This window comes from Eptatretus burgeri, chromosome 9, assembly GCF_056783735.1.
Source record: "Eptatretus burgeri isolate ZD-2024b chromosome 9, Ebu_testis_v1, whole genome shotgun sequence".
In the NCBI taxonomy this organism is placed as follows: domain Eukaryota; kingdom Metazoa; phylum Chordata; class Myxini; order Myxiniformes; family Myxinidae; genus Eptatretus; species Eptatretus burgeri.
The window spans coordinates 64,479,398-64,503,697 of record NC_140969.1 but is presented as its reverse complement, the minus strand read 5'-3'; the positions used below and the strand labels follow the sequence as shown (position 1 = coordinate 64,503,697).

General features: G+C 43.2%; 2 protein-coding genes across 3 annotated transcripts in view; one reads left to right on the top strand and one right to left on the bottom strand.

The window, feature by feature from the left end:
• GMPR2 (guanosine monophosphate reductase 2) overlaps positions 1-375 on the bottom strand; it is a 50,191-nt gene extending 49,816 nt beyond the window's left edge. The window contains exon 1 of the mRNA XM_085895404.1: positions 269-375. The gene's annotated coding sequence lies outside the window, so the exon portion shown is untranslated. The remainder of the gene's footprint in view (positions 1-268) is intronic.
• LOC147020224 (adenine phosphoribosyltransferase-like) lies at positions 243-20,350 on the top strand. 2 transcript variants are annotated; one of them, XM_085895406.1, is made up of 5 exons: positions 243-397; positions 10,742-10,842; positions 13,902-14,035; positions 14,138-14,216; positions 19,996-20,350. In XM_085895406.1, exons 1-5 carry the CDS (start codon positions 258-260, stop codon positions 20,124-20,126), a joined length of 585 nt encoding a protein of 194 aa, XP_085751532.1. In that variant the 5' UTR covers positions 243-257; the 3' UTR covers positions 20,127-20,350. The 2 variants fall into 2 exon arrangements, with proteins under 2 accessions (XP_085751532.1, XP_085751533.1); XM_085895407.1 differs by lacking the exon at positions 243-397 and adding an exon at positions 1,242-1,399.
• The last annotated feature ends 3,950 nt before the right edge of the window (positions 20,351-24,300 follow it).

The window sequence follows — 24,300 nt, the reverse complement described above, 5'->3', positions numbered from 1 at the left end:
CACCATGCCCTTCCCCGTAGGCCCGCAGACTCCACCACAGCTAATACAGTGAATACTTACATCCGGTCTTAAATACTCCAGAGACCCTAAACCTTCCACATCATGGACAAGTGTCAAACCTTGTCCACACAAAGGGTGAAACGATCTCAAAAATGAGGCCTTGTTTGAAACCTTCCTCTCAGATTATAACGTTTAACAGCGTCGTCTGTGAGGAAAACCTAAAATCGGGTAAAAATTCATTACACAGCAAACTCATTATGATACTCACTTGGAATCGCCTCACTCTCCTCACTCTCCTCACTCTCCTCACTCTCCTCACTCTCCTCACACCGAAGTACTTCGCGCGCGGGAAATGTCGCTTCTTCTTCGAAACGTCTGAGGAATCAGATGAAAACACGTGAGATGTGTTCGGACTTTGCTTTTATTTTAGTTAAATTTTCACCTCGAGTTCAGTACCTTAAAATGATTCCAAGGGGGATTTTCCTTCCTGAGAGAGAAATATCAAACCCGTATATTTATCCATGACCAATCCGAGATAAATAACACATTCAGACGTTTGTTATTTTTATTTTTGAATGAATGAGACATTTATTTTCCATACTCTGTACAAGGGTAACGTTAAAGTAAATAATAATTCACATCTTAATATTAATAATTTTAACCCCGCGGGTTGCTAAAAATGAGTGGTTGTTGTTGTTTTAACAGTACCCTCTCAAAATTTGGCGCAAAATTAGGTTGTTGTTTTCGCAACTACAGGCACACACAACACAAAGATTGTCTTCAAACTTTTATTCTTCGTCTTTAACACCCACACTACTCGCAGGCTCCTGTGGGGGCGGCCGGGGGTTGTTTTGACCCAAGTCTTTCACGAACCGGCCGGCCAGGCCTGACGTTCGACCAAGGTGATTTCGGGCAAGAATTTGTGATTTGTTCAATGTTCCGGCGATAGCTCGCACACATACTATTCGCGAAGGATACCGTGGGATCGTCAACGTCACCGACTCACGTCGGCAGAAAGGGCCGACCTGTTGCCCAATCGCATCAAGCTTCACCTTATCATCATGTTTACCTTTTCCCGCGTCGTTACTAAGATTTCCCTGATTATTGAACGACGTTTTGGCGGAAAACTCAACAAAAATTACCAACAGCATCACAAAAATCAACGGCGTTCAACTCGTTGCTATGGAGCTGTTTTCACCGCGCAAAAATGGCGGCGACCGTCGCTAACCGGAAGTCCCTGCAAAGTTGACCCATGACCCATTACCCTGATCTCCATGGCTGTCCACGAGCAGGCAACACCCGTGCGGTCAGAAATGATTGACAGAGACTCGAAGCTGCGTTTGATTTCTCGGCGAATCCGAGATGTTCTCGACTTCCCCAAACAGGGAATCCTTTATAAGTAAGAGTCGTCGAGTTTAAAATACCTGTTTGTGACCTCTGTAAAGGTGTGCACGTCCCAAGGGGTGCGAGTATGATTGCTTTGTGTAACGAAAGCGAGAGAAGAACCTTCAGAGTGTAGGCTTTATTCCACTTGATTGAAGCCGCTTCTACGGGCACATCAGGGGATACAGGTGCAGCTAGGAGTACATATGTAGCAATGTATACATGTGCAGTAGATCACCGCAAAATAAATCAGCAATTAGCGCGGATTCCGGTATACTCTCAATTCTCACCATTTAACGAGCACCAAGTGGACCGCCGCCGTAAATGACAATGCCCCAGGGACAATCCCCCCCGACCGCGCGGAATCTCGGCTTTATCTATCCCGTGCACGAGCCGCGCGACATGTGATCGCGCGTCACGACCTTCAATTCACCACACTTTGTGATTTTAAAGTCATTGATAAGTTTTATTCCTCCAATAAAACTGAACTCCCATCGCTTCCTCCCCCTCCCAGTCTTCTTAAATGTTGTTTTCTTCATCGTTAATATGGAATAGGCAAAGCCGAGAAGCGAACGTAGAATTCTTCTGACATTCGATGCTGCAATTTCCGGTTACTTCGGCTTGGATTCAGGATCAGCGATCAAATAATGTAAATCACGATTGAAAATTATTTTTTGATGATGCGGGAGATATCTTTATTATAAAATTAGGGAGGCTTAAAACTGCTAGAGTATTTACTCTCGAGTTTTGTTGTTAATTTTTTAGTCATAAAGGTGTGATTGGGTATACTATAAATCAAATTAATTATTTGTGCATTTCTATAACCGTGATAACACTACTGCATATTACCTCAATATTACCTTCACAACTACAACTACACCGCCGAGAACAGGATCTCATCTAAAAAAATTAATATTACCTCAACATTACCTTCACAACTACAACTACACCGCCTAGAACAGGATTTCATCTGAAAAAATAAATATTACTTCAACATTACCTTCACAACTACAACTACACCGCCTAGAACAGGATCTCATCTAAAAAAATTAATATAACCTCAACATTACCTTCACAACTACAACTACACCACCCAGAACAGGATCTCATCTAAAAAAATAAATATTACCTCAACATTACCTTTACAATTACACCGCCTAGAACAGGATCTCATCTAAAAAAAAAATTCTCAACATTATACCTCAACATTACCTTCACAACGACAACTACACCTCCTAGAACAGGATTTCATCGAAAAAAATTAATATTACCTCAACATTACCTTCACAACAACAACTACACCGCCTAGAACAGGACCTCATCCAAAAAAATAAATATTACCTCAACATTATACCTCAACATGACCTTCACAACAACAACTACACCGCCGAGAACAGGATCTCATCTGAAAAAAAATTTCTCAACATTACCTTCACAACGACAACTACACCTCCTAGAACAGGATCTCATCGAAAAAAATTAATATTACCTCAACATTATACCTCAACATTACCTTCACAACAACAACTACACCGCCTAGAACAGGACCTCATCCAAAAAAATAAACATTACCTCAACATTATACCTCAACATGACCTTCACAACAACAACTACACCGCCTAGAACAGGATCTCATCTGAAAAAAAATTTCTCAACATTACCTTCACAACGACAACTACACCGCCTAGAACAGGATCTCATCTAAAAAAAATTAATATTACCTCAACATTATACCTCAACATTACCTTCACAATGACAACTACACTGCCTAGAACAGGATCTCATCTAAAAAAATTAATATTACCTCAACATTATACCTCAACATTACCTTCACAACAACAATTACACTGTCAAGAACAGGATCTCATCTGAAAAAAATTAATATTACCTCAACATTATACCTCAACATTACCTTCACAACAACAACTACACCGCCTAGAACAGGACCTCATCCAAAAAAATTTATATCACCTCAACATTATACCTCAACATTACCTTCACAATGACAACTACACTGCCTAGAACAGGATCTCATCTAAAAAAATTAATAATACCTCAACATTATACCTCAACATTACCTTCACAACAACAATTACACCGTCAAGAACAGGATCTCATCTGAAAAAAAAAATCCTCAACATGACCTTCACAACGACAACTACACCGCCTAGAACAGGATCTCATCCAAAAAAATTAATATTACCTCAACATTACCTTCACAACGACAACTACACCGCTGGAACAGGATCTCATATAAAAAATTAATATTACCTCAACATTATACCTCAACATTAACTTCACAACAACAACTACACCGCCTAGAACAGGACCTCATCCAAAAAAATTAATATTACCTCAACATTATACCTCAACATTACCTTCACAATGACAACTACACTGCCTAGAACAGGATCTCATCTAAAAAAATTAATATTACCTCAACATTATACCTCAACATTACCTTCACAACAACAATTACACCGTCAAGAACAGGATCTCATCTGAAAAAAAAAATCCTCAACATGACCTTCACAACGACAACTACACCGCCTAGAACAGGATCTCATCCAAAAAAATTAATATTACCTCAACATTACCTTCACAACGACAACTACACCGCCTAGAACAGGATCTCATCTAAAAAAATTAATATTACCTCAACATTATACCTCAACATTAACTTCACAACAACAACTACACCGCCTAGAACAGGACCTCATCCAAAAAAATTAATATTACCTCAACATTATACCTCAACATTACCTTCACAATGACAACTACACTGCCTAGAACAGGATCTCATCTAAAAAAATTAATATTACCTCAACATTATACCTCAACATTACCTTCACAACAACAATTACACCGTCAAGAACAGGATCTCATCTGAAAAAAAAAATCCTCAACATTACCTTCACAACGACAACTACACCGCCTAGAACAGGATCTCATCCAAAAAAATTAATATTACCTCAACATTACCTTCACAACGACAGCTACACCGCCTAGAACAGGATCTCATCTAAAAAAATTAATATTACCTCAACATTATACCTCAACATTACCTTCACAACAACAACTACACCGCCTAGAACAGGACCTCATCCAAAAAAATTAATATTACCTCAACATTATACCTCAACATCACCTTCACAACAACAACTACACCGTCTAGAACAGGATCTCATCTGAAAAAAAAAAATTCCTCAACATTACCTTCACAACGACAACTACACCGCCTAGAACAGGATCTCATCTAAAAAAAAAAAAATACTAGAAGCGAACATAGAATTCTTCTTACATTCGCTTCTGACTACCTATAACTTGTTCACAACTGTATATGCAATTTCCGGTTACTTCGGCCTGGATTTGGGATCAGCGATCAAATAACGTAAATCACAATTAAAAATTATTTTTTGATGATGCGGGAGATATCGTTTTTAAAATCAGTGGAGGAAATATACACCATGTCTGATATTTGGGTTTTTCATGTCTCCGACAATGCCTTTATCTCCCGGCATGCATCATTCCCCATGACAAAAACCGGAAGCAAAAAAAAAACCGGAAGCAAAAGGGTCATTGACAACGACACAGATTCCAAATTGCCAGGGTATTGTGTTGTTGTTGTTGTTTCCTATTCTCTCATGTGCACGCGTTAAGTATGAAGCTCACTACGTTCGCTATAATTGCATGGAAGGCTGGTTGGGTTACCTGCAGCCGTCTAGGCTGAGTTAAAAATCTCTACCCAGCTATAAACCGCCGTCCTGGTGTTTCGCAGGGAGGATGAGGCATCAAGGTGTGTGTCGTCATTCTGTTGAATGTCAAACTCGCCGTCCTGTCTCCTGGCATTACTGCATCTTTATGATCCCACGGTGTGTTTTTTTTTTCAGAAGAGTTGGCAAGTTATCGCCGGCACCCTGAACACATTCCAAATGCCCTCACCCTCCGGGGAGTCGTGGTGACCCCTCCAGGATTGTAACCTAAACCAAGGAAACTGCTTCGGCAGAACATGTTGCACACACAATTGTTCTGTCCTACTTTGACAGCATCACAAATAATTGTTCTGTTGCATATGTCGAAGCTTTACCATGAACGATTGTTCTTTCTTACGTATGCGGCACAGGGCTCTGGGGTAGCGTCATTGGCTTAGGGCATGGTCGTGCCGCTGATGCATTGCTCTCTGTAGGTTCGGGCAGGAATTTGGAATTTGTTCAGGATGCTGGTGATAACTCGTCTACAGCTCGCCTAATCTTTACTAAGGACACTTTGGGATTGTGATTCCACCAACTCATGACGGTAGGCCAGACACCCAGTTTTAGGTTCATCCGAGGGATGGCACACGCATTTATGAATCGCCCTGGATGCGGAACATCAGGATGACCGTTTATAGCTGGGTCGGGATTCAAACCCAGGCTAAACAGCTTAGAGGTGAGTATACGTATCTTAGGCCTAAGTCACATTTGCCACGGCGGCCGTGGGGTCTAAAAAATCTATGGCCACTAGCAATTATACGGCGGCCGCAGTATTTCCACGGTCACACAATCTAGCAGTCACATATGTTTTTATTTTTCGGGGAGCCGCACGGCGTATTTATAAATTGTGGAGACCGAAAACGTGGGGGTGCCGTACGGTCTTTGATTTGATGTCGCACGGTGACCTTAAGGGGGCCCTGCGGCGGCCATAGAATTTTCAAGCAGACGCAAGGTAGCCTCAAGGTGTCCGCAAGGCGACCACAGGGGGGCCCTAAGGCAAACATGCGGCCAGACGGACGGTAACGAGTGGGTTAATTTTTTTTTTCTACGAGTTTTTTTTTCGGCTTGTCGAATTGCTACGGCGAACGCAGAAATGAAAAAAGTTATAACTCCGCGTTATAATTCCACGGCGACCCCTACGGCCTGTAAAAGATAGCCAAACGGCGTAGGGCCACCCTGAGGCCACCGCAGAAACTGCAGCCGCCGCACGTTTCTGTCAATTCAGAGGGCGTACGGCCGCCATATCCTCGCCGTAGAGCAAATGTGACTTCGGCCTTAAAGCCATCCTGCCAATGAACAATGCTGACTTGTGTTTATTGTTGCAAAAAAGTATCTGAACTATATGTAGATTACCACAAATAAATATGCCATTCTGATGCAATTACAACAAACCTGTGACACCATACTGATGATAGAAACTGAAGTTTGTGCTTGGACTATGTAAATGACTTGTTTTTTTTGTGTGTTGGTATGTCAGTGAACCCACACTGATTTGTAATGGACAAGAGCCGAGCTTGGTGGACTTCGGATTATCAAATGAAGAGGAATTGACATTGAATGTGATTCCATGTCCACCGGCTGGAAGAAGTGACCGTATGACGTTGTACTTTGAGTTGGATGTTTTATGCCAGATGCAGCAGGATAAACTATAATGTAGGAGTTACAAGCGTGGAGATTACGAGAGCAAGAGTAAGAAAGTAAGTGTAGTTGACTGGGATGAAAATACAGTGCCTATAAAAAGTTTTCACCTTTTATTGCCTTGTAGCCTGGAATTAAATTTCATTAAATCAGACTTTTTCCACCTTTATTTACACGTCGTAACCCACAACTTACAAGTGAAAAACAAACCCTAACAAATTTCAGATAGTTAATTAAAAATACAAAACTAGAATATCTTGGTTGGTAAGTGTCCTTGGTTTTGGTTTGATAAGTGTCCACCCCTCTGAGTTAATACTTGGTGGAAGCACCTTTGACAGCAATTACAGCTGTGAGCCTGTTGGGATAGGTCTCTAACCAACTTTGAACACCTTGATTGGGCAATCCTTCCCCGTTGTTCTGTACAAAACTGTTCAAGCTCAGTCAAGTTGCATGGGTCGCGTTGATGGACAGCAATCTTCAAGTCATGTCACAGATTTTTGATAGGATTTAGATCAGGACTCTGACTGGGCCACTCAAGGACATGTAATTTTGTTTCTTAGCCACTCCAGTGTAGCTTTGGCTGTGTGCTTTGGGTCACTGCCATACTGAAAGGTGAACTTCCGTCCCAATTTCAGTTTTATTGCAGAGGGCAGAAAGTTTTCCTCTCGGATTTTTCTGTGTGTTGCGCCATCCATATTCCCTTCTATCCCAACAAATGGCACAGTCCCTGCTGATGAGAAACATCCCCATAACATGATGTTGCCACAGCCATGCTTCACAGTAGGAATGGTCTTCTTTGTGTGATGCGCTGTGTTTTGTTTGCGTCAAACGTAACGTTTTGCATTTCGGCCAAAAAATTCCATCTTGGTTTCATCAGACTACAAAACCTTTTGCCACACGGCTTCAGAATCTCTGGAATGGTTTTTTGCAAACCTCAAATGGAACTCAAAGTGGGGTTTTTTGAGTAATGGCTTCTTTCTTTCCACCCTACTGTACAGGCCAGACTTGTGGAGTGCTTGGGATATTGTTGTCATCTGCACACACAGTGACCAGTCTTTGCCATAAAGGCATGTAACTCTACAAAAACTGTCATTGACCTCTGATGAGACACTTCCTTGCTTGGTTATCCAGTTTGGAGGAACAGCCTGATCTGGGTAGTGTCTTGGTGGAACCATAAGCCTTGCACTTCTTAATGATTGTCTTGACTGTGCTTCAAAGGATATTCAAGTCCTTTGAAATATTTTTATTCCCATCCACTGATCTGTACCTTTCCACAAGTTTATCCTGGAGGTCTTTTGAAAGCTCCTTGGTGCTCATGGTTGAGTCTTTGCTGTAAAATGTACTACCCAGGAGAGGAAACCTACAGGAACAGCTGATTTTATTCTGAAATAATCAGAATCACTACAATTTAACCCAGGTGGAGGTCAATGAACTTGGTGCGTGATTTTGAAAGTGATTGGTTACACCTGAGATAATTTACAATTGCTATTATAAAGGGGGGTGAACACTTATCCAATCAAGATATTCTAGTTTTGTATTTTAAATTAGTTTTCTGTAATTTGTAGAATTTGTTTTACACATGGAAGTTGTGGGTTACGATGTGTAAATAAACGTGGAAAAAGTTTGATTCAATGTAATTTAATTCCATGCTACAAGGCAAAAACTGGTGAAAATTTTGAAAGGAAGGGGGTGTAGATTTTCTATGGGCACTGTATGCAGAATACCGCACGGGAAGAAGCATGGAGGTTTGCTTGAAAGTACGATGATGGTTTGCATTGAGTAATTTGTTCCAGTGCAGAGGAAAAGCGTGAAAGGTAAACACCAGCGTTTGGCTGCAGCTGCTCTGCAAGTAATACGGGTTCAGCACAGGAAGTGGAATAGACAACAAAAGATCAGAAGTTTATTGAACTGGATGGAATTTGTTGAAGTACGTGATGAATACTTCTACCGTTAGGCAAGCAAAAGCAAGTTTTGAGAACAAGTGAGCACGAGAGGTGAAGGCGAACACTTGGAGCTTCTGGAGTCATGTTATAAACCAGTCAAAAGGCCAGACTCAGTGGTGTAATGGTTAGAGCGTCTTCTCTAGTCCTGGATGTTGATGGTTCAAACCCCAGCCGAGTCATACCAATGACTTAAAAATGGTATGCGCTGCTTGCTTGCTTGCTTGCTTGCTTGCTTGCTTGCTTGATGGTCATCATTTTAAAGGATAAGAGCATGGACAATCCCCATAGGTTGGCATCCAGGGGAAGGAGAAAATTCCTCTTGAGGAAATGCCCCGCTGAGTGTGATGAGAAATGCGGTGCCATTGTTGTGACATCACTGGTACCCAGAGTACCCTGGGAAGTGGTCATTTCCCCAAGACAAGGGGCTGTGTTTGTCTTGTTTATCAGTCCTGCGTTGCGTCTCGTGTATTCGTCTGTATGTCGATGTGGACGGCAACTCCACCACAAGCCTTCGATCCTGTAAAAAATATTTTTTTTAAATGCAAATCTCAGTAAAATTCCCAAGTTGACAGGAGGATCGTGTTTTGATGGGAAATGATCTACAGAAAGCAGGGACACACGGTTTTTTTGCAAGTGTGTACAGTTGAGGACTTGTTATTTACATTGTCGTTGGAGAATACAGATTATGTATATGTCCTCAATGAGGTGGAATTTACAGAGTAGAAAATTGACAAGCACGTGACCAAATTAGACATACACAAGTCACCAGGTACTGATGCATTGCACTCGTGGGTATTCAGAGAGACTCATCAGGAAATTTTGTAAACCCCTCAAGGTGATCTTGATAAACTCTTCAGGGATGTTTCGGAACCACAGTCCTGACAACAAAGGGGAAAGGGGAAGGTGGGGGGGGAGAAGTGCAATCCAGCAAACTACTGCCCAGTTAGTTTGACATATGTGGTGTATAAATTGATGGAGGGAAACATCAGACGTGCACTCATGAATACTCGGGGGGGGGGGGGGAGGGGAGGGGGGGTGATCTCCGAATAATGACCAGCACGGATTTAGGAGTGCTTGTTGTTCCACTACTAAACTTCTGGAAGTTCTAGTGCAGTAGTCACAGTCATTGGATACTTGTCACAGTCTTGCTTGCTTATGTCTGAACTCCAAAAAGGAGTTTGATGGTGTCCCTCATCATCGCCTGAAACATAAACGGAGTGATAGGGGATCGGTGGACAGCTGCTTAAATGGGTTTAAAGTGATATTTGTCAGACCCACACAGAGGGTGGTGGTAAACAGAGTTACATCAAAGTCTACACCAGTGACAAGCGGTATAACCCAGAGCAGAGTTTTACTCGTAGGTCTGCCACTGTTCCTTGAACTACACGGAGTGGTGGACAATGATACTACAGATGCCGCAGCGTTCCAGAAAGATGTCAATGCAGCCATGAAGTGGTAAATGGTAAACTGTATACATGTAAAGTAGTCCACTATGGAAGACGAAAGCAGCAGTTGAGTTGAGTGTAATAACTGAGAGATTAAAACGATCAGGGAGGGGAAGGACTTAAGAGTACTCTTTGACCCAGCTTATCTTTCAGTTATAATACAGTACAGCTGATGTTGCAGAGAGAGCCAACTCCTGGCGAGGCACCATTAGATGAACATTCTCAATATCTGTCAAAGTGCATCTGACCTTCATAGTGAAAATCATAAAGATAGCCTCCCGTAAGTCATGCATTGTTTTATCAGTGTGTCTTAAATGGTAAATATGAATGTTGGAATGGGGAGAGGTTTATGGGGGAATGGGGTGACAGCAGCAACATATTGATCATCATCATCAGGCATGTCACTGTCGCAAGGTTGCCGCAGACATAAGAGATTTCCATACCGTCCTGTCCATTGCCGATCTGATAGGCTCGCCCCATGACAATCCCAGGTAGCGGTGCAACAGTGGTAGTACAATGTAGTCTTTCAACGTAATGGACCAAATGTAATTTTTCTTGTTGTCGGTCTCTGTTCTTCCAGGGATATATGTCCTCTCCTGGCTGATCCCGTTGCTTTTTCAACAGTAATTGATCTTTTTGCTGAACATCTCAAGACACTTGGCTCCGTGGACCTTGTCATGGGTAAGGATAGACTTGATACATTGTAAGGTGTGACTGGTGACTTACACAAACAACAAAGTAAAATTCAAATCAATCATCATGTTTCCTAAATTTGTTTCTCATTCTGTCTTGTGTTGTCTTCAAACAAAACCAGAGCCAAATCAATGGAACTTTGCAATGGTACGCACCACCACTGCGACTTAATAACCAGATTTACTTGGTCGAACCAACCGTTCTTGACCTATTGGTGAAGATACTGTCACTATCTGCATCACCTAGATTGTAAAGGGTTCAAAGACAGAGAAAACTTGTACAGTTAAATAATATATTGCACTCCTGACTTTTTCTTTGTTTTGAAACTGTTCAATATTCAAGATGACTTAAGAGTGTTCCTGATATTCTCTAATTTGTAACTAGGGCATCCCTTTATTGAATTGTTCTTGATTGTACAACTTGCTGGGTGAGTGCACTCCAAAGCTCTCAGGTTAAAGAAAGTCTAAAGCTGACTTTGGACTTATCATGTCTCTTCTACAAACAAACATTGCACTTTGTTCTTGACAATAATGTTTTGATTGGGTAACTCCAAGGTAACCTACTTCTCTTTGAGCTCTTCATTCTACTGGATTGGATTGCTGACACCCAATTATAAACTGTCATTCTGGTGCTTTGCAGGTAGGGCTGTCTTTCGGAGGGACATTAAGCAGGGTGTCCCATCTGCAAGCATTCTTTGGTGGACAATAAGGATCCATTGTCCTTTTTTTTTTTACAAGAGTAGACCATTGTGTTCTGGTACCCTCAAATTCTTGTCCTGACGACGGCTGGGAAAAAACAAAAGCGATGGTAAACTGCCTCGAGACTGCTTTGGCAGCTCCGATGCTCTGGAAGCATTGAACTCTGCATGTTTTGCGAGTTACTCTTTAATAAAAGTTGGGATAATGTGCTTGTTAGCACTGTTACGTTGAATTCAAGGGACATGTATGCTCCCCTAACATGATCAGTGCAGCATGCAGTTTGCTACCTTTCATTCTTATTTTTCAATTGTTTATTTTTTTGCTTGCCAAGGAATGTATGTGACATATCTAGTGAGTGCTTGTTAAACTACACCAAGATCCCTGCACTGCATTAGAGACAGAATGAAAAAAACAGATTTTAAAAAGTAAACGTGTTGCTTGTAACAACCACCTAAGCGCATCAACCTCGCCCTTAACCGTCCTTCCCCTACCTTCCCCCTCTCTCATGTGACTCTTTCGCAATTCCACTTTGTTTTCAAAACAAGGCAATTAAACATTCGAGAAATTTTAATTCAGAACTGCTGATTTTTAAATATTTTGTATTTGCTGTAATAAGGCCTTTCTTCCCACTGAGTAAGACATAGTCACTCGTTTCACCAAATTCCCGAATCGAAGGGGACCATTCATGCAACCTACATTGTATCTCAACTACTGTTTAAGGATATGGTTGTGGCACTTTGTTATTCCTCCACAAAATTTGTGGGGGAGGGGGTTGGGGGGGGTGGGGGGGGGGTTCACCATGTCCACGAGGATGCTTCACTTATGAACATCCAACCAAAATTGTGATGCTAATTTTGTACTACTAGCAAGACCACCATCTCAGATCATCCCCAATGCAAAATCATGACATTTTCTACCCTCGTTAACCCCACCCAAATCCCTCCTCCTTCCAATTTTCCAGATTTCCTCCTTGGAGTTTCATTCTGTATCCATCTCGTCCACCCCATGCATGCATGATTTGTGTCCTGTTTTTGTCTGTTATGTCCTGATCCGTTTGGTGTACTGGCTCATCCACGAGCCTCGACTATGTCTACCAAAAAAAAAGAGCCCATCCTTACGTATGGTTTAGTTCACCACTTCTATGATGTCTAATGTGTATTTTATTATTCCTTGAAATACCCACTCACACGAGGAGCAGCACTATACGATGTACATTTACAGAAATAATTTGCGTGCTGGGGGATATTAAATTTGTTTTATCACCTAAAACCCCCGAATGCACACTACGGGTACAACTAGCAGTTTTCAACTCATTCCATCCAGCTGTTTAGGAATGCATAGAAGTCAAACAGACACTTCTCAAATTATATATGGTGTGATTATGAGTTTTTTTGTATCAGAGAATCATCTTTAATGATTGGTTCCCTCTTTAATCATAATCCATTGGTGTTCCAATATTTTAAACGATTGCGGTATGAGATTTTGAGTTCATGTTCTCTAAACTGTAAATTGGCATTTGGGTACGAGAATATATTCCTCCCCCCACCCCCACCTCAATTCCCCTCTCATTTTCCGGATCCTCGCCTGCTTGCTATTTCCATAAGGAGCCATCTATGAGCGATATACAGTACAGTCCATACATGTGGTTGGCTCCAGGTTTTTCCCGTTGTTGCATATTTGGTGTGTAAGTATATGAGGCAGTGGTTAGTACCTATGAATCTGTTGTTATTTTTTGGAAATACTTCTTCCATCCTTTTCTTGTTCCATGGATGTGTTCATATCTAAGAGGAAGCACTCATACATTGGGAGGCTGGCACTTTTGTGTATACTGTCGGACCTCGACATTCGCGGTTTCGCTATTTGCAGACACTGCGTATTCGTGGTTCATAAAATGTGACCTGTTTGTACATTCGCGCCCCTGTGCTTCATATATTCGCGTTTTTTTTTTCAAGTTTTCATGGGTGTATTTGTGGTTTTTCTGACATGCTTCTACATTCGCGGTCCTGTGCTCCACATGTTGACTGTTTTTCGTGTGCATATTCGCGGTTTTTCATGGGATTTTTGATTTTCTCTTACGAATTACTGAGAACCTATCCCCCCTTTAACCTTTGAAACAATGCCCCGACATCCGCCGAATCGACATTCACGGTATTTTTTAGGACCGTATCCCCCGCGAATGTCGGGGTCTGACAGAATAATATGTTGATGGCCCCTTACTGCTTCAGCAGCCCATAAAAAGCCATAATGAACTTCCAATTGGAGATCACATCAGAAAATTAGAAAACTTTCATCCAACAACAACCACCACCCCGCCACCATTTTCCTCACTACATCAAATGCTGCTTTCAGGACTGGAGGCAAGGGGATTCTTGTTTGGACCGGTACTCGCACAGCGTCTTGGTGTGGGATTCGTACCAGTTCGCAAGAAGGGTAAGCTGCCTGGTGCAACGGTCTTGGCCAGCTACTCATTGGAATATGGAAAGGTATGAATGTAATGTTGGCAAGACTCTTGATTCTCCCTGATTTTTATTAAAAGGTTGATGTTTATATTTTATTGTGGTGGTGCTGGTCTTGTTGAAATGCAGGATGAAATGGAGATCCAGGCAGATGCTATTCAGCCAGGCCAGCGTGTTGTCATAGTGGATGATATCATTGCTACTGGAGGTAATGGGTATATTGAGGGTATTTCTGATAATTATTCATTGCATTTCTCACATGTGGGCTGGTCACGCCCAGCCTGAGTGATGAGTCTGGTTAATTACCTCTGCCATCGAAGGGGAATGGAGGTAATGTTTTCACCCCTGTCTGTTTCTTTGTGAACAAACTATCTCAAAAAGTTGTGGACGGATTCGGACAAAACTTGGTGTGCAGGTTGGCGACGTAACAAGGAAGAAATGATTCGATTTTGGTGAAGATCCGAATCTGGATCTGGATCCGAGAATTTTAAAGTGATTTTTCAACATTGAGTAATCGGATTGAAACGATATGCAGCACAATAAAAATTAAAAAAAATTATGGACGGGTTCAGACGAAACTTGGTGGATGAGTTGGTAAGGTGACAAGAACAAGCCCAATAAATTTTAGTTCAGGTCCGAATCCAGATCTGGCCTATCAGTGAGATACAAAATGTAAACTAATCAGCGTGGTGGAGGTATGCGCTCTACCAAGTGTCCTCCTAGTATTGTGACTGTATTGATCATGGTGGAGCAAGTACTTGAAGGAAACAAATGAAATAGTCCTAAGATTATGCACTCGCACATCCAGTTGCAAGAGGTGTTATTGATAGCTTACCCAAAAACAGCTGCTTTGCACAGGATTTTTGAGACATGCAAGTGGTATGTTTGTATTTAATAAAGTATAAAGACGTAATTAATTCATCTCTTGCATCTAAAATAGTGAAATGTTGGACCCCGCATACCATACTCTGCAGTAGCCAGTCCGTGCATCTGCAGCAGCCCACCCACCCCTCTGCAACAGCCCATCCCCCACACCTCTGCAGTCACCTGCTCACCCCTCTGCAGCATCCCACCCGCACCTCTGCAGCATCCTGCCTGCACCTCTGCAGCAGCTCGCCCATACCTCTAAATCAGCCTGCCTGCACCTCAGCAGTCGCCTGCCCGTATTTCTGCACCAGCCCACCCATCCCTCGATAACAGCTCGTCTGCACCTCTTCTGCAACCTGCCCGCGCGTCTGCAGTAGCCCGCTCGCTCCTCTACAGCAGCCCAACCGTGTCTTTGCAGCAGCTCGCCCATACCTCTGAAGCAGCCCGTCCGCGCCTCTGCAGCAGCCCGTCCGCGCCTCTGCAGCAGCCCGTCCGCGCCTCTGCAGCAGCCCGTCCGCGCCTCTGCAGCAGCCCGTCCACGCCTCTGCAGCAGCCCGTCCGCGCCTCTGCAGCAGCCCGTCCGCGCCTCTGCAGCAGCCCACCCGCACCTCTGCAGCAGCCCGCCCTCACCTCTGCTGCAGCCCGCCCATACCTCTGCAGCAGCTCGCCTGTACCTCTGAAGCAGCCCGCCCACACCTCTGCAGCAGCCCGCCCACACCTCTGCAGCAGCTCGCCCACACCTCTGCAGCAGCTCGCCCGTACCTCTGAAGCAGCTTGCCTGCACCACCGCAGTAGCCTGCCCGTATTTCTGCACCAGCCCATCCATGCCTCGATAACAGCTTGTCCGCACCTCTTCTGCAACCTGCCCACACCTCTGCAGCAGCCCGCTCGCTCCTCTACAGCAGCCCAACCGTGTCTTTGCAGCAGCCCATTTAGGGAGACAATTTTGCAATTTGGAGGAGACAATAAATGCAGGTCGGCAACTTGGACTTTGGAAGAATGAGCAGGTGAGGGTTTCTTTAGGAATATGTGCAACCTGGGGTGGCTTGGGGAGGGCAGAGGAATGAGAGGTTAGGAGGAGCAATGCCAGATGAAAGCTGGTTTAAAATAGAGAGGCTACCAATTTTCCAACGATGGGAAAGTGACAGTCCCTGGAAGTCTCCCTGCTGTCTTGAGATTCCAATGGTGCAGAAGGCCTTGCTTTTCTCCATTAAAATGGAGTAGGTGGGAAGCAGGAGCAGCAGCACAGAGTGGAAAGGAAATACTCCATGGAGCTCCAAATTTTAAACCTTGTACAGCCTTGTACACCTGATGAGCTTAGTGCAGCTCAGGAAGGCCTTGGCTCTGTTCAGACCACCAAGATTGTATCGAGTGTTTGATGCTAACTTCCTGATATGATCTTCCCATAAAGGTTACAGCAATTTGTGAAGGCATGGTGTTCCAGGGATGCACCTCTTCCAGTGGCTGTCCAGAGAGGTGGATTGTATGGTTTTATTTCCAATCCTTATGGAGAAAGAGTGAAAGCTCATTAAGTGGAAAAAGTGCCTCTTAATGAAAAAATTCCAGATGCCTCGATATCTCGATTTATTTGAAATATGTTCCTGAACATGTGTGCCAAATTTGGTACTTGTACCCCAAAGTGCACAATCGTCTATCTTGGGTACTTAGTCACCTCACCAATAAATGATCGATTATTATTGATCACAAATAATGTAGAACCTTAGATACTGTGTTCTGAGACCCCAAGCTGAAAGAAAAGACACAAAAGGGTACCATCAAGGGGCACCCATTATTTCCATGATTACAGGAAATTATACTATACTAACAGCCCACTTGAGTAGGGGGCCCGAGTAACCTCCACCACCCAAGGTGGACGGAGACTATGTTTTCACCCCAGTTTGTCTGCCTGTCTGTCTTTTTGTCTGTAAGCATGATATCTCAAAAAGTTATGGACAGATTCAAAGGAAACATAATGGACAGGTTGGGTGTCTGACAAGGATAAACTGTTTCGATTTTGATGAAGAACCAGATGCAGTTCCGTATACTAGGATTTTAAAAATTACCAAATGATTATTCGCCATTAAGAGATAGGGCCAAAAACGATATTTAGTACAATATTTCAAAAAGTTGTGGACAAGTTATGACAAAACTTGGTGGATGAGTTTGGTAGGTGAAGAGAAAAGCGGATTCTATTTTGGTTCAGGTACTGATGCAGATCCGGCACATCAGTGGGATACAACATGTAAACTGTTCAGCCTGGTGGAGCTACTGAATGCCGTTCTTGTTTACAATTGTGATCGTGTGACAAGCATTTGTGCATTTTTGCAATTCTGTAATTGTCATAATACACCATAATTATAGTGAATGCAATATAAAAACTAGAAAGAGCAATCAAAGATTGCAGACCCTCGCCAGGACTTGTTTTTTTTTTTGTTTTGTAGTACATATTTCACAGACATACTCGCATTCTAAATATACGTCTAATATATAAAGCTCTTTCTCATCACTGACTTACTGACCGATATTAAAGATTGGTGCCTTCCGGGTGACGTAGAAAGCTGAAATTTTGCGTGTCAATTGAAATCAAAGCCAGTACACTGGGAAAAAAAATCACAGAATCGTCGAACAACATTCATAAATGAAAATATAAATAAATGGTAGAATTTTTTTTTTAAATGCAGGTGAGCGACCTGTGAAAATGGGGAAGCATGGTAATTTTGTGTGCTGATGGACATTGAAGCAGATACACCAGGAAAAAAAATCACAGAACCATCGGAAAGCATCCCTAAATGAAAATAAATAAATGAAAAATCAAATGCAGGTGAGCAACCCGAGACAACGGGGAAGCACGTTTCGTATGCTTGCACAATGTGTGAACACACCCTGCTCGTACTTTATAAAGGTATTCGGTTGAAATAAAAAGATAACGTCTACTACGAGCTCCCACTCGGTGGTGTTTGTGGTCTACGTTAGCACATTCCGTGTGGACAAATAAACAATCAGACAGACAAACAAACGGACCTAAATGGAATAAACCACCGGTGCTATGGCCTTTCTATTTAACTTTGATGTAAGCATAAAGATTTTTGTAGCTATATATGTGAAATGCTCTTTCATCAAAGACTGTCCACCCCAAATCCACCTCCTTCAAATTCCCTGCTTTCCTTCCTGAAAGTCCCTGTAGTGTCCATCTTGTATACCCCGTGTTCCCCGCCCCATCTCTCTCCCTTCCACAGATCTCCTAATGTCTCTGTTCCCCACTGTTTTGTCCTTCCCTCTCCCACCCCTTGTCTCGTGGCTCCCTTGCTGTGCATTGTGTGTTAGCTCTCATACGAGCCTCGACGTATACAAAAAAAAGAGGTCTCTTATTTGATGTAATGTTTGGTCAAATTTGATGCAATGTTTCTCACTGCATTTATAAATCTTGAAAATAGTTCAGGCCTTGTTTCATTACTCCTTTAGTCTTGTCTTTGTGCAATTTGTATTGGTCATGATGGTGTCATTTTGGGTACTGTTCAGTGTAAACATATAGATGTTATTATTTTGCATGAAAATCGTACTGATAGCTCATGAGTGTGAGATGTGCAGTCCTTGGAATTCACAAAGGTATCACCCATCAGCCTGTCTTAAGCATATTAATCAAATCACAACATATTGTGATGGCTGTAGAACCGGAGCCTGCGGAGAGCGTTCATGAACACGCAGGATCTTCCAGAATTAGTTATTTCATTAGTGTCTGTACTGTACTTAGATCGATTCCCTGCCTGTTGTCAAAAATGTGTTGTGTGGGTTTAACTCGACTTTCCCCTTCAAGTAATTCTTCCACTCTTAATCTTCTCTCTATCTGTCTTCCAATCACTCTATCCATCTTCCAAATCCATCAATTCATCGACCCATAGTCATTTTAAATTACCCTCCGATTTCACTCCTGAATCCCGATGAACCGTGCTGCCTCAAAATAGCTTTCAAACTCTGTTCACCTTGGAATTGTTTTTCAAACCCTGTTTCAAACCATGTTCACCATGCTGCCTTGTAATTACTTTTCATACCCCTTACCGGTTACGAAACCCTACATTATTTACAACCACCCATTCACATGAATTAATTGTATCCTTTCAAATTCCTCCCTTTCTTTCATTTCTTCTTGCACCTTTCACACGACATGACACGTTTCAAACACAACCACGACCAATGGTGGAAGCGCGATGGCAAGGACCGCGTGAGGGAGGCAAGGAAAAGGCCAATCAATTGCAAGTACCATGGTGCTGGAAGCTCGGTGGCGGGTAACAAAGACTGCGGTTCGGAGTGCGGTTTCTTCAGGGACTCTGGGTGGAACTGGATGCACTCTACATGGAAGCTGTTGTGAGACGTAGCCAATGAGGACATGTCACACTGTGTCGAAGGGCACGGTGCAGCCTTTCCTCCCGGTAACTACGCTCTTTCGAACTCTGCCCTCTTGTGGCCCCACCCAGACCCGGAGGCTTAAAAGGTGAGACCCAAGACCCGTTTGGCGCTGTTGGAATAAGCTGGGAACCCGAGTGAGAAGGTAGCTGTTTGCCCTGTTCGTGCCGAGAAGTCATCTGCCGACACAAGCTGCACTGAAGCGGGGACGAGCTGCACTATCACTGGGTCAAGCTGCGCTGGGCAGATGGGCATGAGGCAAGGCACGAGAATGAGGAAGCGAGGTCCTCAGTGTGGGACAATAGTTCCAATACTGACTTAGACAATCTTTCTCTTGCTTTCCTCCAAGAACTGCTAATTCATCTACTTGAGATGCATAAAAGCATGATCATGATTTTGAAGACCTATCAACGATGGGCCTCTTGACCCATCAGGGTGAGGGTCTCATTCGCACCTTTCCTCTAAACCAGGGGTCACCAACCTTTTTTCAATGCGAGCTACTTTTAATTAGCGAAATATTTCAAGGGCTACTAAAACATAAATTGAAAATATATGAATTGATGTTTCAAGCTCTCGCCCTTCAAAATGTTTATTATCTCTCCTGATGCAGACTGACACTTGCTTTCAGCCTCGTATTCCATAGTATGTTATTTGTACTTAGTTACCTTTTGTTTGAATAACCTGTGAAACTCCCCTTATCTTGTCTTTTCATGGTGCAGGCACTTTGGAAGCAGCATGCAAACTGGTGAAACAGATGCAAGGAGAGGTGATACAATGTCTTGTTGTGATACTGCTGTCTGGTTTGCAGACGTGTCAGATAGACAAAGTGTTCCATCTTCTTGAGTTATGAGCAAACACCTGTGCCTCAACTTCTTACTCTACAACTTACTTGAAACCACAATTTTCACAATTGTGATTCATTCTTCCAATTGAAGATGTGTAGTAATTTTGGCTTGTGTTAGGTCTTTTTAATCACATGTTGTAAGATGGAAAATTTTACCTTTGAAAACTTTTTATATACAAATTGTAAACTCACATTTCAAATAAATTACATTCTTGATATTTATCCTTCAACCTTTTCAAATTTACCTTTGATTTTGAGCAGCAAATTAAAAAATGTGTTTGCAATATTTTTATGCCTCCACCAACGAAGTCACCGGAGGAATGATGTTTTTGGTTGTCCGTCTGGCTGTCTGTCCGTGATAGGTTTTCGTTAGCGCGATAACGAAAGAATGGCAGAAGGGATCGAAGGCAAACTTGATACAAGTGTCAGATACTGTCAGATACTATAATGATATATAATGATACTTGATACTATAATGATGCAGAGATGAACTGATTAGATTTTGGAGTCAAGAGGTCAAAGGTAAAATGTCAGAGGTCATATTAGGTGAAAATTGTTTCCATGGTAACTCGTAAACCAGTGATTGGATTTTGACCAAACTTGATATAAGTATGGATAATGATGTAAAGATGAACTGATTAGATTTCAGCATCAAGAGGTCAGAGGTCATGTCAGGTTAAAAAAATGTGACGCTTGAGAACAGCTGAAGGGATTTAAATCAAACTTGGTACAACTATTATAATTACATAATAACATGGACTGAGGCATATCGATCGACATTGAAGAGTGCCTTTCCAGTTTTTTTCTTCAAGCATGAACACATTATCAAGAAGGAAATTTTAAAACAAAGGCATTTTCCTTCCTCAACGTCATGGTACCTTGTCAGGTCTGTCTGGAGTTTACTCTCTTTTAACCACTTCCCTCATTTCAAATGGCACCACAGCAGACTCCGCTCATTCAACCTCAGCAGACTCCGCATGCCTTAATTCTGTGTTTGCACCCAAATCTTGTGTCCTCAACCCTTAACTCTCGGTAACCATCCTTCCCTGTCATACCCAACTGCTCCTGGACTCTGAGACTTTTGCACCTGAGAAGGTGGAGAAGGTTCCTTCAACCCTTGACTCAGATTCAGCAACTGACCCGGACAGCATCAGTGCACATGTCTTAAAATCTGTTCTGCTGCTCTTGCACATCCCCTTTCTTCTCTGTTTACTCAATCATTTGTTCTCGATCATCTTCCATCTGCTTGGAATTCAGCCAAAATCATCACATTACACAGACAAGGTACAAAAACCAATCCCCTTAGTTATAGATCATTTAGGTTACTTCCAATAATCAGCAAGGTCAGAGAACCTATCAGCGCAATTGACATCAAATCCTTCCTGTTTCTGTCACGGCCTGGTCTTAGATCATCAGCTTGGATTCGACCCAGTCACTCTCCACTTGACATGCTGCTACTACTCTCTCACTAATAGATGGAGACCCTCAATATCAGAGATGAGAAGAGAACCATTTTTCAAACTTCCAATCTTCCAATCCAGTGTGCCACCCCACCTTGCTCTCCAAACTTTCTGTTAATGGCATCCAAGGCTGACTCCACACATGGCTTCCTGACTTCCTCGACTCTCATAGCCAAGACATGGCTCTTAATGGGATCCTCTCATCTCCTCTCCCTGTCAAGGCTAAAGGCAGTGTTCTGGGCCCAGTTCTATTCCTAAAATCTCTATCAACAATCATTCTGACTCTCTGGGAAATCCTCTTTATCTCTTTGCTGATGACTCCACCCTCTGCCGTAACTTCCCTCATTCTTCAGAAAAGCAGGCAGCAGCCTCTTCCCTCTCTGCAGACCTTGAAATAATGCAAATTAATTATTTAAAAATAATACAATGTGATTTTCAGGCTTTTTGTTTTAGATTCCATCTTTTACAGTTGAAGTGTACCTATGATAAAAAATTACAGACATCTACGTGCTTTGAAAGTGGGAAAACCTGCAAAATCGGAAGTGAATCAAATACTTGTTCTCCCCACTGTTTTTATATATATATATATATATATATATATATATATATATACATACACACATACATATTGTTGCAGATCCGCGGTGGCGGGATTCTCACCCGACTCTTGGCGCCACCCTCACCACCGCCATCTCCAGGGTTTATAGTGCCGGCTGGCTCGGCACAGGCCTCGGGTCACGCGTCTTCAATCGTGATACCAACGTAATCCTGGACCTTACCAGTTGGGGAGATAGACCCCTGTTACAGACTGGTTTTGTCAGATGCCAAGCGTTTTCTGCCAGTCTGTAACCATTTTGGTTTTATATGCCAATTGATTTATATGCCAATTTATATGCCAATTTTGGTTCCTCGATGCGACACAAATTAATCCACAGCAGCAACTTCATCCGAATCAACCAGATTTATTGGGGAACAGCGGGGAACACAACACAAGCAAAACATTCACAACAATGTTTTAATTAATCTATAGCCTGTTCTTAACTAGGGAACTACGGATTACGGGTTTTGAGGGGGTCCCTACTGAGATATACCTTACACAACATGCAGACAAGACAGACAGAGAGCATGCAGAAAAGACAGAGTACTTGGTGATGTTTCATGGACGAGAGGAAAGTGTCAAAAGCACGAATGTCGATCGTAACAAGCCGATGTCCACGGATGCAAGCCCAAGCTCGAACACGCCGCGTGGCAAGACGGCGCTCACCTTCCCCCTTCGCACCGCATGCGGTCTCCACGCACTCTGACCCCGCGTAAGGTCGACGGCACAAGACCGTTAGATCGGCGATGGGTCCCAGCTGGTTTCTCTCAAGGTCCAGCATACAAGTCCAGGCCTGGCCTGTTCACCAGACAAGGCCAATTCAAGGTGCCAGGCTCCGCAGGCTGGGTCCATGGGATTCCAAAACGTCGTCGAGCCGTGAGGTGAGCAGGGACAGTCAGAGGCTCCGTCGCCAGACGCACGCCGAACGTGTCGATGACCTCCACTCGAAGCAGACTCCAGACTCACACAGCAGCCAGGTCCTCTCGAATCAGATAGCAGCTTCGGCGCTCTCAGTTCCAGCACCGGCCGGACTCGGCAGACTGCAGTTTCTCTCTCGGCAGAATCACCCCTGTCTTTCCTTTTCTACGCTCACCTCTCAAAGCCGACTGCCGTTTCTCTCACGACAGAATCACCTCCGTCCTCTCAGTTTCTTACCACTTTTTTCCTTTCCTTCTCGCCTCAAAACCCGAGCACGCCTCGAAAACCCGACTGTTCCCCCCAACTGAACCACTCCACGAGGTCTTCGTTCGCTGCTTCGAAGCCACCCGCTCCTCCCCCTTTTCGAAGCCGACAAACTCCTCCCCTTAGTTTTACTTCCTCTTTTTGGCGACTCCCTCTCAGCTGACTGGGTGGGGCCTCGTCCAGAGAGGGGGAGGAAGAAGAAGCCCTCAGCACACCACCACTGCACGAACAATAAACATGCATCCTACATCTCCCGGCACACAGGTAACATCCATTTTACCGAACAGCCGAGCTAAACATGCATTTAATGGGGGATCTGAGCTAATCCTATATATTAGCTTACTAAGGGCCATTTCCGTAACAATATATATATATATATATATATATATATATATATATATATATATATATATATATATATATACATATGTATATACATATGTTGTGAAAAAAGGGGGAGGATGATAGTTGTCCTTCTCTAATTAATTAATGGGCTCTGGGTAATGGTGCATGATGCCGGAGGTGAGGTTTGGGAGGTGCGGCTTGACATGTGACATAACCACTACTTCGGGGCACCTGGTACCAATGGGAGTTGTGGTGACATCGCACGCCAGAGTCCTTAAAAGGGCCATTGCCATCACTTCTTGAACAGTCAGTCGGGTTCTCCCTTTCTGGAGTGAGTGGGACAGACCCAGCTTGCATGACCCAGGCGGAACCCTTCTACAGCACCTCAGCAGAGAGAAGGCTTACCCCTCCTCCACCTCTTCTTTACCTTTTCCCTCTCGTCTCACTCTCTCCAAAGTGTGTGGGAGTCTTACAAGTTTGTTTAAGTAGATGTCAGGTTGTGGTTGTTGGAGTAGTAGTATAGACCTGGACAGTTGTCTCGAACAATCCTACGCCATGGAGACAGGCCTTCGATCTCCCCCACATCCAGGATGGT